General features: G+C 42.6%; 1 protein-coding gene across 1 annotated transcript; it reads right to left on the minus strand.

Moving 5' to 3' along the window:
• Positions 1–2,101: 2,101 nt before the first annotated feature.
• klhl35 (kelch-like family member 35) lies at positions 2,102–9,565 on the minus strand. The gene is made up of 7 exons (XM_055941838.1): positions 9,326–9,565; positions 7,491–8,383; positions 6,841–7,025; positions 6,290–6,408; positions 5,878–6,066; positions 3,286–3,474; positions 2,102–2,713 (listed from the first exon to the last, which is right to left on the minus strand). Exons 1-7 carry the CDS (start codon positions 9,344–9,346, stop codon positions 2,516–2,518), a joined length of 1,794 nt encoding a protein of 597 aa, XP_055797813.1. The 5' UTR covers positions 9,347–9,565; the 3' UTR covers positions 2,102–2,515.
• Between the last annotated feature and the right edge of the window lie 4,135 nt (positions 9,566–13,700).

A 13,700-nucleotide genomic window follows, 5' to 3' on the forward strand; every position in this document is an offset into this window, starting at 1 on the left:
TCTCGGGTCACACAAACCCCATCTTGGAAAACAATATTGACATGTCAATCACATTGTACAGGTATGAGCTGGAAAGTTTGCACAGTGATTCCTTCATTCAAATGGAAAGTTAAATCAGCATTATATTTTATCAGCAAGCCATTGTCAGCTCAAGCAAAACCCATTTTCCTTGACCATACACCCAGACTAACTGCAGGAAGCTAGAGTGGAAACCATCTCTTTAACAGTTGCCAGCCCAAGCTTCAAAAGACTCCTCTCAGTTAACTTAGAAAGGAAGAAAGAGAGTCCCAAGAACCTTACTCTATTTCATAAAACAACCATTTGGTGCATAAACATAACATAATCTTGTAATTATGCTATCACAGTTCTTCAAAGTACTGTTCTGTTTTCTCTTTGATAACTTGGTCATTGTGACCTGTGCGCATCACTGAAAGTTTATGGGCTCTATTCAACCCGTATCGCGGAAGATCAGCGTTACAACGTGATTGAAATTGAAAGGCAACGTTCCTGCGTTAGCGGAGACTGTATTCACGCGGTAAACACTGCAAATGCCGGCTCAATCGGAAATTACCTTTACATTTCTTTACATTTACATTCCTTTACATTACCTTTCTATTACGCTTCAGCACTACAGATTGAACAGAGCCCTGAATGTATGTAAGTCTCCCATTTACCCCAATAAATGATTAAATCCGAGTTATGCATGTGGATCTCAAGTTAGGATTCATGTCAAGTGCTTGTTGATCAATGTCAGTTCATATGCCTGTCAGTTATGAGGCAATAATGACTTAAAATGCAGGAACTGAAGGACCTGTCTGCTGTATTAAGTGCTAAGGGGTGAATCTTGACTTCAAATTTTCTAAGTCAAAATCATATTTGAGTGGAAATTAGGATTTGCCCCTTAGACTGTGTATAAGAAATACATACAAATAGACGTGGCCACTAAACCATCACAAACATTTGTCTCAGATCATTTAACTGAACCTGAATCTAAATCAAAGAGTAAGTAAGGGTGGCCAGAAGCCTACTTTTCTCATGCTTCAAATGACAGGAGACTACGGGTAGTGATAATTAATCAGAACACTATAAGTCTCTATTTAGTTCATAAGAAGTCTTGTTTCACTATCTGTTTCTAACCAGTAATTACAGGCCATCAACTGTGGAATGTAAGCCTGTGGAATGTAAGCCTTGATGTGATTATATCATGTCTCATCTGCACTTGATATGGAATCTCCTCCCTCTTTGTATCTGTGTGGTATACCTGTCACAGAGCACACAGCATTGTGCAATTCTATATCTCCAAAATGGCACCCTACTCCCTATATAGTGCACTACTTCTGTTCAGAGCCTTGGTCAAAAGTAGTACACTATAGGGAATAGGTTGCCATTTGGGACACAACCACAGAGTTGACAGTGAGGTTCCTCATCTGACAGTCTTGTTGAGGTCATTGTCAGGATTGAGGCCAAATGGAAGATAAGCAAAATATGCAGGCTGGCAGGTTCCTAAAGGTGACATTTATAAAAAACAATAGGCACTCACTGAAACCTTCCATTGAAGCAAGGTCACTAAAGTGAGCAAATGTGTACAGTACAGTACCGTTCAAAAGTTTGGAGTCACTTAGAAATGTCCTTGTTTTTGAAAGAAAAGCAACATTTTTGTCCATTAAAATAACATCAAATTGATCAGAAATACAGTGTAGACATTGTTAATGTTGTAAATTACTATTGTAGCTGGAAACGGCCATTTTGAGCCTGTAATCGAACCCACAAATGCCAACGCTCCAGATACTCAACTAGCCTAAAGAAGGCCAGTTTTATTGCTTCTTTAATCAGAACAACAGTTTTCAGCTGTGCTAACATAATTGCAAAATAGTTTTCTAATGATCAATTAGCCTTTTAAAATGATAAACTTGGATTAGCTAACACAACGTGCCATTGGAACACAGGAGTGATGGTTGCTGATAATGGGCCTCCGTACGCCTATGTAGATATTCCATAAAAAATCTGCCATTTCCAGCTACAATAGTCATTTACAACATTAACAATGTCTACAATGTATTTCTGATCAATTTGATGTTATTTTAATGGATGAAAATATGTTTTTCTTTCAAAAACAAGGACATTTCTAAGTGACCCCAAACTTTTGAACAGTAGTGTATGTTCTGGGCCTCTTCCTCAATGAAATGGCATCTAACAACATATTACATAAATACACAACTGACAAGGCGTTGAAGCAACAACCTCAAAACGTGAGGTCTGAGGCGTATCTTGTCACCTCTTATCACTCTTGTGGTCTATAGATGGGGGAGGGAGTTGTAAGTACTTTCATCCAATAGTAGCAGGCTATGGGAACATGATTCAGTCAACTGCCTATCATCAGGCAGCAGCCCAGGTTCTGGGGTGAAGTTTCCCCTAGGTACAGAGCTAGGATCAGCTTCTCCTCACCCAATACTAACTTTAACCATTAGTATAACTGACCCATGATCAGCGTCTAGTGGCAACTTCCACCTACACTTCAGTGTGTCTTCTTTGGTGGCCACTGGGTGACAGTGACACAACCGTGGTAGCTGACACTGCGTGACATGGGCTTCTCGTCTGTCAGCTTGCCGCTCTCCGGACAGTATGCCCAAACCTGGTCGGTGGCCGAGGCACAACTATCTCTCCCCCCGACGATGTAGACCTTCCCCTCACACACAGTCAGGCCACAGCTCTCCTGATAGACAGACACAGAGACATAAGGGTCAGGGGCCTTATTCATAAAGCGTCTCAGAGTAGGAGTGCTGATCTAGGATCAGGTCGCCCCTGTCCCTGTGATCTTGTTCATTATGTTCCAAAAGATAAAACTGATCCTAGATCAGCACATCTACTCTGAAAAGCTTCATGAAAACCGTCCCAGGTTTCCTTTCCTTGGATAATATGTAATTTGGAACTTCCTGACTGAATGAATTTCAACCCATACAAGCCAAACTAATATGTGACAGGCAGCTCCAAAATCATGTGGCTTTAGAAGCTTTACACCCTACAAATGATAAATGAATGGCCTACTGCTCCTCAACTCCTGTTTCTTCTCATATGTGGCCAAATCAGAAATTATAATCACATTCGCTGTACACAGGTGTCTATACGGGTGTCTACATGGGGGTTGTTTTTGTTGTGATTTCAACAATTGTGATTGTAAATCCTTATCTGGCAACTGACAAACAGGAGTTGTCAAAAGCAAATTGATTTCCCTATTTTATGTAACCCACTGGTTACACCTACTAGTTTAGTATCAAATTCACTGACCAGTTTCATTGGCAAGTCCACCACTTTGCTCCAGTTGTCTGTCTTTGGTGTGTAGCTGTAAATCTGGTCCAGGAGGCCTCCCACCACATAGATGGTGTTATTGTGTGCGGTGGCATTGATGCATCTCTGAGAGAAGGGACAGGATGACACATACCGCCATTGGTCCTCTTCTGTGCTATAGCACTGAACCTGCATGGACCATAGAATTACATTTAGAACATACACTATGACCAAAAGTGGTCAATGGAAACCCATTTCATTAAGCTCCTGACGAACAGTTATTGTGCTGACGTTGCTTCCAGAGGCAGTTTGGAACTTGGTAGTGAGTGTTGCAACTGAGCGAGGACAGACTATTTTTACTCGCTACGCACTTCAGCACTCTGGTGTCCCGTTCTGTGAGCTTGTGTGGCCTACCATTTCGCGGTTGAGCCGTTGTTGCTCCTAGACATTTCCACTTCACAATAACAGCACTTACAGTTGACCGGAGCAGCTCTAGCAGGGCAGAAATTTGATGAACTGATATGTTGGAAACGTGGCATCCTAGGACGGTGCCACGTTGAAAATCACCGATCTCTTCAGAGGGGTCATTCTACTGCCAATGTTTGTCTATGAAGATTGCATGGCTGTGTACTCGATTTTATACACCTGTCAGCAACGGGTGTGGCTGAAATAGCCGAATCCACTCATTTGAAGGGGTGTCCAAATACTTTTGTATATATATTGTATAAAACAATAGGATCTCTATGGTATGGACAGCACAAGCAGGGTTGTTTAAGAGAAGGTTAAACAAAAAATTAGGTGTGCTAGAGATATAGAGATCACATATTAGGTATTACATTTTTTTTTAAACGTATGCATGTGTATACAAATGGCAAATTTTCCCTTTATTATGTTTTATTAGACATTTAGTATGCCTTTAAAGGGTTTTCTTATAATACATTACTTTTGGTGGTTTCCTGATTACAGATTAAGGCAAGTCTAGGAGTAAAACGACTTCTCAATGGAGAATCTCTATTGAAACTGCTTTTTAGTCCAGGACTATTCTGTGTCTGGGAAACTGGCCTAAAATGCACTGAACCTCTATGGACAGTAAAAGTAGGGTCTTGTAAGAAATGGCTAAACACTACATTTGACTAATACTACAGTATTGTGTGTGGCTTCCACATCAGCAGAACAACAGCAGATCCACTCGACACAAATAGTGTGTCTGTTTTGTATGCAAATACTAAATGAGGGGGTTCTTAATGGAGTATGATAGTATTGACAGTTTGGAATGCTGCTGGTTTCCTGGAATCCATTCTAAGAACCGTGTAAAAGGCAAGCCCTAAGGCACACAATAAAAGCATCTTTTGATCTTCAGAATTTGGTTATAGCCTACAGTCCAATGAGCATTACAGTATAGAGAACATCTTCAAATGAACAACAAGATGTAACATGAAAGTAAGTAATGTGATTCTGAAGGTGTTCTTTGGAAAAGGTCACTTCCATGACCACTTCCACAAATCTTTCCAAGAAATTCCACAAAAGCAAAGCAAGGCTCTCTATGTCAGAATTTAAGAACCTTGGTTGACATTTAATATATCTACATCGGGAGTACTTGTCATTCCATAATCCAGCTATTGTTTGTTTAAACCGTTGTCTAAGTGCGGTGTAGGCTAGAATATTTATTTTAATTTTATTTAACCTTTACTTAACTAGGCAAGTCAGTTAAGAACAAATTCTTATTTCACAATGATGGCCTACCCCGACCAAACCCTCCCCTCACCGGACGACGCTGGGCCAATAACGATGCTGGGCCAATAACAACAACACGTGCTGGTAGATGATGAAATGTCAACTATATTGCTATTCTGTTCTTAAACTTTAACCGTGATTTCATGATACGTGTGAAGTAAAGCAAATCGCTTTACTTGAATGTAATAGTTTACCTCAACTCTCAATACGCTTTTCGCACTACCATACCACCCAAACCGTACTGTGCTGGCTCAGGTCTTTTCGTTTCTTTTCACACATGGTTCCAGAAACTATGGTGGATGCGTAACTCAGTTCTCCTCAGTTCAGTATTCTGAAAGGGTAATCTAACCTCTACTGTATGCCTGACCCGTTTCGGTGGGAAATTTCCCATAGGTACAGATCTTTTGCCCGTGCTACAGATGCCTATATTGGTCCATTAATACAGGACTAGTAAAGGCCCAGTATATAAATATAAAATACATTATTAATGTATATATTTTTATTCCGATTTTTCACAGGGGATGCAGCATCCTCAGCACCCCTACTTCCTGCGGCTATGTCATGAAATTGCACAAGTGGGGGGGTGGGCATTTCCTCTTTTGTTCTCTATTGCTCCTCTATTGTTCCTCAAGCGAGGAGGCCGATGGCATAACGGAATCCCATCAGACTAACTCCTTGAATACCCTACTCCTTGAAGTTTGCAGTGTACTTTCATGTATTTATATTTGTGATATCGCTTTTCAACATTAAAAGTAAAATAAAATTGCTGGAGGGGGTCTATTAGTGGGGGAAATGCAAAACTGACCCATGATCAGCGTCTAGGGGCAATTTCGCTCTACACCACAGATTCCAGCTCACCTTGTTGGTATTGCAGTCATTGTTCACGGCCCCACCAATGACGTAGAGCTTGCCAGAGCAGCCCACAAGAGCCGCTGAGCTCACGGCCAGCAGTAAAGGGGCTACAGTCCGCCACTGGTTGTCGTAGACGCTGTAGCACTCCACATTGGACAAGCGCTCCAGCCCGTTGAAGCCTCCCACTGCATACAGCTACAACCACAAACACACGCACACAGCTTAACTCAGTACAATTCTTATTCTACCCAGTCTATGGTCAAATTGCAAACCAGCCTGCTCGGACTCTACAAATATTCATTATGGAAGAAATCCTAAGCGCTCACAATGCTGACTTTGACTTAATCACAAATGGATGTCAATTATTATGGGGCTTTGTATCCACAAAGGGAGGCAACTGGAACAAAGGCAGGCTCACCTTTCCAAGCAGAGCAGCCATCTTGTGCCTCCACCTGGCCTTGGCCAAGGAGGCGACGCGAACCCAGTGGTCCACCTGGGGCATGTACTTCCACACATCCGAGCTATTCAACTGGCCTCCTGCAGAACGATACAATCAAGTCAGGGTCAATATGAAGGCTATCAAGCATCTCAGAGTAGGAGTGCTCATCTAAGATCAGTTTTGCCATTTAGATCACAATGAATAAGATTTAATGGACACTCCTACTCTGAGACTCGTGATACATATAGCCCCATATTTCAGAACTGAGACATGATGGCTTGTTCACAGCTATTGCCCTGATAAAGTATGAATAGCTTATTATCTAGGGGACAGTTCCTAAATATCTACCATTACATAATACAAATAATTTGGTAGCACTTTACATTACAGCATGGGATAAAGTTGTAATAACATGGTAATAGTATGTTCACAAGTAATTGTCAAAGATAAAATACTAATATAAACCTATAGTAATATGCACCATCGTCTCATCTTGTGACGATCAACATTTCCTTATAACAGTGGCACACCTGACACGTATACTTCATTCTGCAGCTCACAACTGGCAAACTCGGACTTAGAGTATCCTGGGATGGTGGCACCGGGCACCCACTCTTTGGTGTAAGGGTTGAATTTCTCAGTGAAGGACAGTCTGGAGAAGCCGTTTCTGTCACAGCCTCCGATCACCACGATGACCTCCGCTCTCCCCATGCACCTGAGCACAGACAGACCGACAGAGTGAATATATTTGAACTGAAAAACTGAGAACACACTGGACAACAATACAGACTCCCTGAATATGTACTAGTACTTTTACAAATTAATGTGACTATTAGTGATATGAGTCTACAGCAGAGAGACATACCAGAACTGTATTTTCGCTCATAGAAGAATTCCCTCTTCTCTCTCCTTTACTTTGTTTTGTTTTCAGGTCAGAAAAAGGGTAGCAAAATCCTGGTCCTGAAAGAAGCTATGTTCCAGCCTAGCACTTGATTTAACCAAATAGTTTATCATCAATACTTTAATTAGCTGAACTAAATGTGTTTGCATTGGGCTGGGAAAAAAGCCTCCACACCCTGTGGCGATTCAGGACCAGTGTTAGCGACCACTATAGAGCATTATTGTACATACATACATAATGCTGGCTGATGTTTTTGACACCAATGGCTTTAATACTGACTTTCTCGGTCTGGTCCGCACAGAGTCCACTTCCCTCCCCAGGACATGGTACATCCTGGCCTCCTGCAGCAGTGGCCGGCACTCCCTGCAGTCCTGGACCAGGTCGTCCGACTCTATCACATTGACGAAGAAAACAGGGTCCACCAGAGGCAGACGCACCAGCTCCAACAGCTCCTGGAGGGCCCCTTTCCTTTCTGTGGGCACGTGGTGCACCCATTTCAGCACTGCCTCCACCAACACCTCCTCCTTGTCCACCTGGAGTTGCTCGCTGGTCAGAAGCTCCACCACACGCTCTTTGGCTAAGCTCAGGAACTCTTCGTGCTTGTAGACCTCCACAAAGTCCCTGTACAACATAGTCTGGCACTTGTCTGCCAGAGGCGTGATGAGGTACGAGCTAGCGAAGTCCATGATGCCTAGGCAGTTGGAGTGGTCCATACGCTCCTCCAGGAACTGCACACACGCCTTGCTGAGCACGCTGACACCCAGCATGTCGGCGGCGCCGAACACGCTTCCCACGTTGGCCTCATCCAGCGCCGCCTTGCCCTCATACACGAAGTTGAGCACCGTCTCCATGGTGGAGGCACCTATGCCCTGGATGCGCACCAGCTGCTGGCGGCTCTCGCGCAGCTGCCCGTTGAACATCGTGCGGAAGTAGATGCTGCCGGCGCTGAGGATGGCGCGGTGGCATGGGAACTCACTGCTGTCCACCTGTAGGACCATGTCGGTGAAGGTGCCGCTGCGGCGGTAGACGTTGAGCACCTGGAGGATCTGTTCTGCGTGGCGTGGGCCCTCGCAGAAGCTCATCTCTTTCCACTGGGGTTGTTGGTCTCCCTGAGGCAGAGGTTGAGGCTCGCCAGCACTTCCAAACCCCATGGCGAGGAATGGACGAGGGAGCTGGAGGGAGGGAGAGAGAAAGAGTGAGGGAAGATGAGAGTAGAGAAAGGCTTAAAATTATTGGATTAATTAATGTTGTACAGTTCTAGGTCTAATCTATTTTTTTTCATTTGGTGTTAAGACTTTGACATTGAAGAAAGCTGATTTTAACATTTGAATTAAAGTGAAATCTGACTTTGATTTTATGGTGAACTATCCCTTTCATTGCATATGCTTTATAATTAAAGTCCATTTTGCAATGTTAAAAAAAATTGTACACAGAATAAGACCAGATACCCCATAAGAAAACTATTGCCACTGTAGCATACATTTTATGGTTGCTTGTTTTGAATTGGTAGACGATTGCGCACCGATAACACAATAATAATCCCTCTACATGCACAGGCGGCACAGCATGAAATTTGATAGCCATGCACAGCAGCTGCTCCCTGCACGATAATATCACGGCGGGGACAGCCAATCAGCCTTCCAGACAGCATGCGCTGTTATGGTTCTGATCCACACCCTTTGTCAATCTATTGAGAAAAAAAACGTGTATAGGCTATACAGCATTCACAACCTGGTCGTTGGCTTTTTTGAATGTGGTATATAAAAAGTAAAAATCCAAACGGAGTGTTTTCTTTATTTTGTACTATCATGAAATAATAGGCTATTTACTTATTGACTGGAACAAACGTATTATTTGAATACAAATAAGATTAAACATACACTGCATAATACGAAACTATGGTTTGTTGTTCAGATAATTCATATTTTCCATTTTAAAAAATTACATTAGCCTACAATAAAACTGTTTTCCAAATAAGTGTTTCTTTGGTTAAACTAGACACTCACATGCAAACTTATTTTCTGGAAAAAAATAGGCTAGACCTAAATGAATACAATAAGGTAATAAACGAAAAATCAGCCATGCACAATAGCACAAAATATTATAAAATGTACCTTCAAGACTTCACCTGGCATGGATGGGAAATTAGGCTATGTTGCCTAAAACCAATAACGGTCGATCATTCACCGACAAGAGCAACTGTTCAGGTATCCTACAAAGGCAGTTACACACTAGGCTTTTTATATGATTGCGGACAGGGAAGATGCGAATACAGAAAATAAACAATAACCTGGAAGTTCACGTGAGGTATCCTGTGCAATAATAACCGTTGCCTAGCCTACCTGTCTCGACCACTGAGGTAGCGACTGAAAGAAAGGGGGAGGAGCGTGGACAGCATCAGTTATGTCCAACAAACACAAAGGGGATAAATTATTTGGCTATGCCAGTAGGTCTACTGTGTAATTAGAGGTATATTCCCCCACCCCCTTGTTACCCAGACCCAGTGCTTTTCACAGCCTACACAAAGCAGATGATTTCAGGTTTGTCTGAAAGGGGCCATCAGAGGTAGGCCTATTCCTGTTTTTTGGTTGCAAATCACATTTCTCTATGATTTAATAAAATATTATATGATATTGTATTTCATTCAATTATATTACATTCTTCTAAGACCTGAGTAGTGCTCCATGGAGGTGTTTATTGATGTGTGCCTCTCCTCTGATCCTGTGCCCCTATAGGCATACAAAATAATAATAATAGTAATTGTATTTCATTTGTATAGCGCTTCTCATTACAAAAATAATCTCAAACTGCATGAAAAGCAAAAAATACAAAGAACAAATATATATTGATAAGATGGAAATTGAATGTCTCTGGTCAGCTTCAGATGATGGAAAGGTAGTTGATGCAGTTTGGGTTGGAAAGGGTTTTAAATAGTTTTAAATTATAGTTTTAAATGTTATTTAAAACTAAAAGCACATTATTGTACAATAAACATAATGATATCACCTCTATAATATCACTAGATTTTTTTGCAAAAATAAATAATTAAAAACAGAAATACCTTATTTACATAAGTATCCAGACTCTTTGCTATGAGACTCAAAATTGAGCTCAGTTGCATCCTGTTTCCATTGATCATCCTTCAGATGTTTCCACAACCTGATTGGAATCCACCTGTGGTAAATTCAATTGATTGGACATGATTTGGAAAGGCACACACCTGTCTATATAAGGTCCCACAGTTGACAGTGCATGTCAGAACAAAAAACAATCCATGAGGTCGAAGGAATTGTCTGTAGATCTCCAAGACAATATTGTGTTGAGGCACAGATCTGGAGAAGGGTACCAAACAAATTCTGCAGCATTGAAGGACCCCAAGAACACAGTGGCCTCCATCATTCTTAAATTATCAAAGTTAGGAACCACCAAGACTGTTCCTAGAGCTTGCCGCCTGGCCAAACTGAGCAATCGGGTGAGAAGAGCCTTGGTCAGGGAGGTGACCAAAAACCCGATGGACACTCTGACAGAGCTCTAGAGTTATTCTGTGGAGATGGGAGAACCATCCAGAAGGACAACCATCTCTGCAGCAATCCACCAATCAGGTCTTTATGGTAGTGACCAGACAGAAGCCACTCCTCAGTAAAAGGCACATGACAGCCCGCTTGGAGTTTGCCAAAAGGTACCTAAGGACTCTCAGACCATGAGAAACAAGATTCTCTGGTCTGATAAAACCAAGATTGAACTCTTTGGTCTGAATGCCAAGCATCACCTTTGGTGGAAACCAAATCTAAAAACTTGTTTTTGCTTTGTCATTTAGGAGTATTGTGTTCATATTGATGTGAAAAAAATAGAGTCCATTTTAGAATAAGGTTATAATGTAACAAAAGTGGGAAAAGTGTGTACTTTCTGAATGCACTGTAGGTGTTCCTTTTCTTCATGTGGGAAAGGGTAGACACAAAGGGTATAGTGAATTAGAGATCTTACCTGAGGGAGAGCAAATTATGGAGGGTATATTGTGGTTGAATCTGTGGCTGACTGGCTGTGTTAGTTTACATATTTCAAAGCCTGTTGTTTGGCTGTTTATTAAAGCCACCACTAACTTTTGCTTCAAAGCTAACTTGTGCTTTAGAAATGTATGGAGCTATAGATGCAAGGACTGATAATATATGACATCAACATTTATTTTTTTATTTTTTATTTTTTTACATATTCTGAAGATAACATTGTTGTGTAGGCTGACCTCATATTTTTGATTGTGATGGGCTAAGAGTTGTACTAAGTTCATGGGGCATTTCTAAGTTAAAGTCTTCAAGAATCAATGGATACGAATCAATCATTCAAATGACCATTGAGAAGCATGAACTATTTCAGTTTCCAAAGCAGTCATTTTCAAAGTGAAGAATTTGCAATCAATTTATGTGTAATCAATTATTTTTGGCACTAGGGGGAGACATAGACCTTGATAGATAAAATAAACATAAACCTGACAAAAAGCTGGTTTCGACTCAAACCAACAGTGTGCAGCTGCAGCCCGCAATTCGGGGAGTTCCTGCATGTGGGCATTCCTGCACCCTTCTTGAACACTCCCCTCAAGCATCTCATTGGTTCCTGCATGAACGCCCCCCCCCCCCCCCGAGCACGATATCTTCTTGCTCGTGTAACACTTTTGAATGTGGGTCAAAAGGGAAATAAAAGTGTTATCAGAGTTTTTCCGCCCCCGCCTGCTGTGTACTGGAGTCATCTTGGCTAACTAGCTAGTGGTAGACAGTGTCCTTGGCTCCTGCCTGCTGAACACCTGCCCTCACCATCGTTAACAGAACTGCGGTATCGCCCCCTCCTCCTGTGTACCTGAGAAAACCGTGCCGACAGGCAGGCCCCAAGTACACTGTTTACCGGAAGCCCCGCCTCCGGCTAGTACAGCAGGCGGGCGCGACACCCTGTGCTAACTAGTTAGTTTGCTAGTAGCAAGCTAGCACATGGTGTCACCCCCTGCCCGCTGTGTACTGGACAAAACCGTGCCCGACAGGTGGGGGTGAAGTACACTGTCTACCGGTGTCGGCACCGCCTACCGCTAGCTGGTCCGGTACACAGCAGGCGAGAGGCAGGGGCAACACCATGTGCTAGCTAGCCTGCTGTGTACCGGAGTCCTCCTTAGGACTAGCTGGCTAAGCTAGCACACATTATCCTTCGCTCTCACCTGCCAATCACCCGACCTTGCTATCATTAACAGAACTGCTAAACAGAACTGCGGGAGAACAGTGTCGGACAGGCTGGGGCAAAGAACACTCTACTGGTGTGTACTAGCTATAGCTAGTTACTGTTGATGCCCCCGCCTCTTCTTCTTCTGTTGGGTTTATCCGAGGTTGCCATCCAACGTTATGGTGCATTACCGGCATCTACAGTACTGGAGTGTCCCTGCTTCCCGCTTATGTACTGGAGATATAGCCTAAAAATGTACCAATAGAAGTATAAAGTGGGGTTGATGCAAATGCAGGAATGCCCACATGCAGGAACCCTCTGAATTGCAGGCTGCAGTTGCACCCATCTCACTCAAACAGGTGTGCTCACAAGGTAATATACCTATCCAGAACGGCTCACCCTTTCACATTTAGTGGAGCTAATTCAAAGACGGAGTTAAGCTAATGACAGATATTGACGAAACTTTGTAACATGTAAACTATGGATAGAACTGAATAGACCATTGTTATCGAAGTTGGATATTATCTAGTTGTATCCCTTGGGATAGGCATACCATGTAATGGGATTCCCCATTGTGCTCAATATAACTGGGCCGAGGAAGCTGCAAAGGGGACTGCCACAGATGGACTTTCACTTCACTTAATGCACACCTCTGGGTGAACTAGGGGAGAGAGGAACATATTTCTGAGATTCAATTCTGGAATGGTACAACACCTCAGAAGACGTCGCCTTTTTGGATGGAAAGGGTGAGTGTTTGTGCGGACGTGCATGTGCGTTCGTGTGTGTGTGTGTGTGTGTGTGCGGGCGGGCGTGTGTCTGTGCAATGCGCATGTGTATCTTTCACATCCCCAGTTGAGGCTTCAACAGTATTTGAAAGTTGGCCAATGACATGATACTTACCAAAGTGTACATCTTGTGAATATGTATGTTTGTCTTTCTCTGAAGAATAGGATAACAATCTGGTTAGTTTATGATAACTTGGCTGGCCACGGAGACTACCAAGAACACATAATAAATAGCCTCTTAGCCGAGCACTTTTTGAACTTTATATGTTTGCATGCCTAACTGTTTACAGAAAGATACAAGGAATTTATAACCTCCCTATGTACACAGCTGTTCCAGAATGAGCAACTGCCAACGTGGGAACAACAAGCCACAAAGAATTAAGACCCAGTTCTTCTGACTGATGAGCGATAGATGAAGAGAGGGAGGGGAAGAAAGAGAGACAAAGGAAGTGCGAGGGAGAAGCGAAGAGAGGGAGAAAGAGATACAGAGTGAGAAAGAGATTGA

This window comes from Salvelinus fontinalis, chromosome 13 (genome assembly GCF_029448725.1).
Source record: "Salvelinus fontinalis isolate EN_2023a chromosome 13, ASM2944872v1, whole genome shotgun sequence".
Lineage (NCBI taxonomy): Eukaryota > Metazoa > Chordata > Actinopteri > Salmoniformes > Salmonidae > Salvelinus > Salvelinus fontinalis.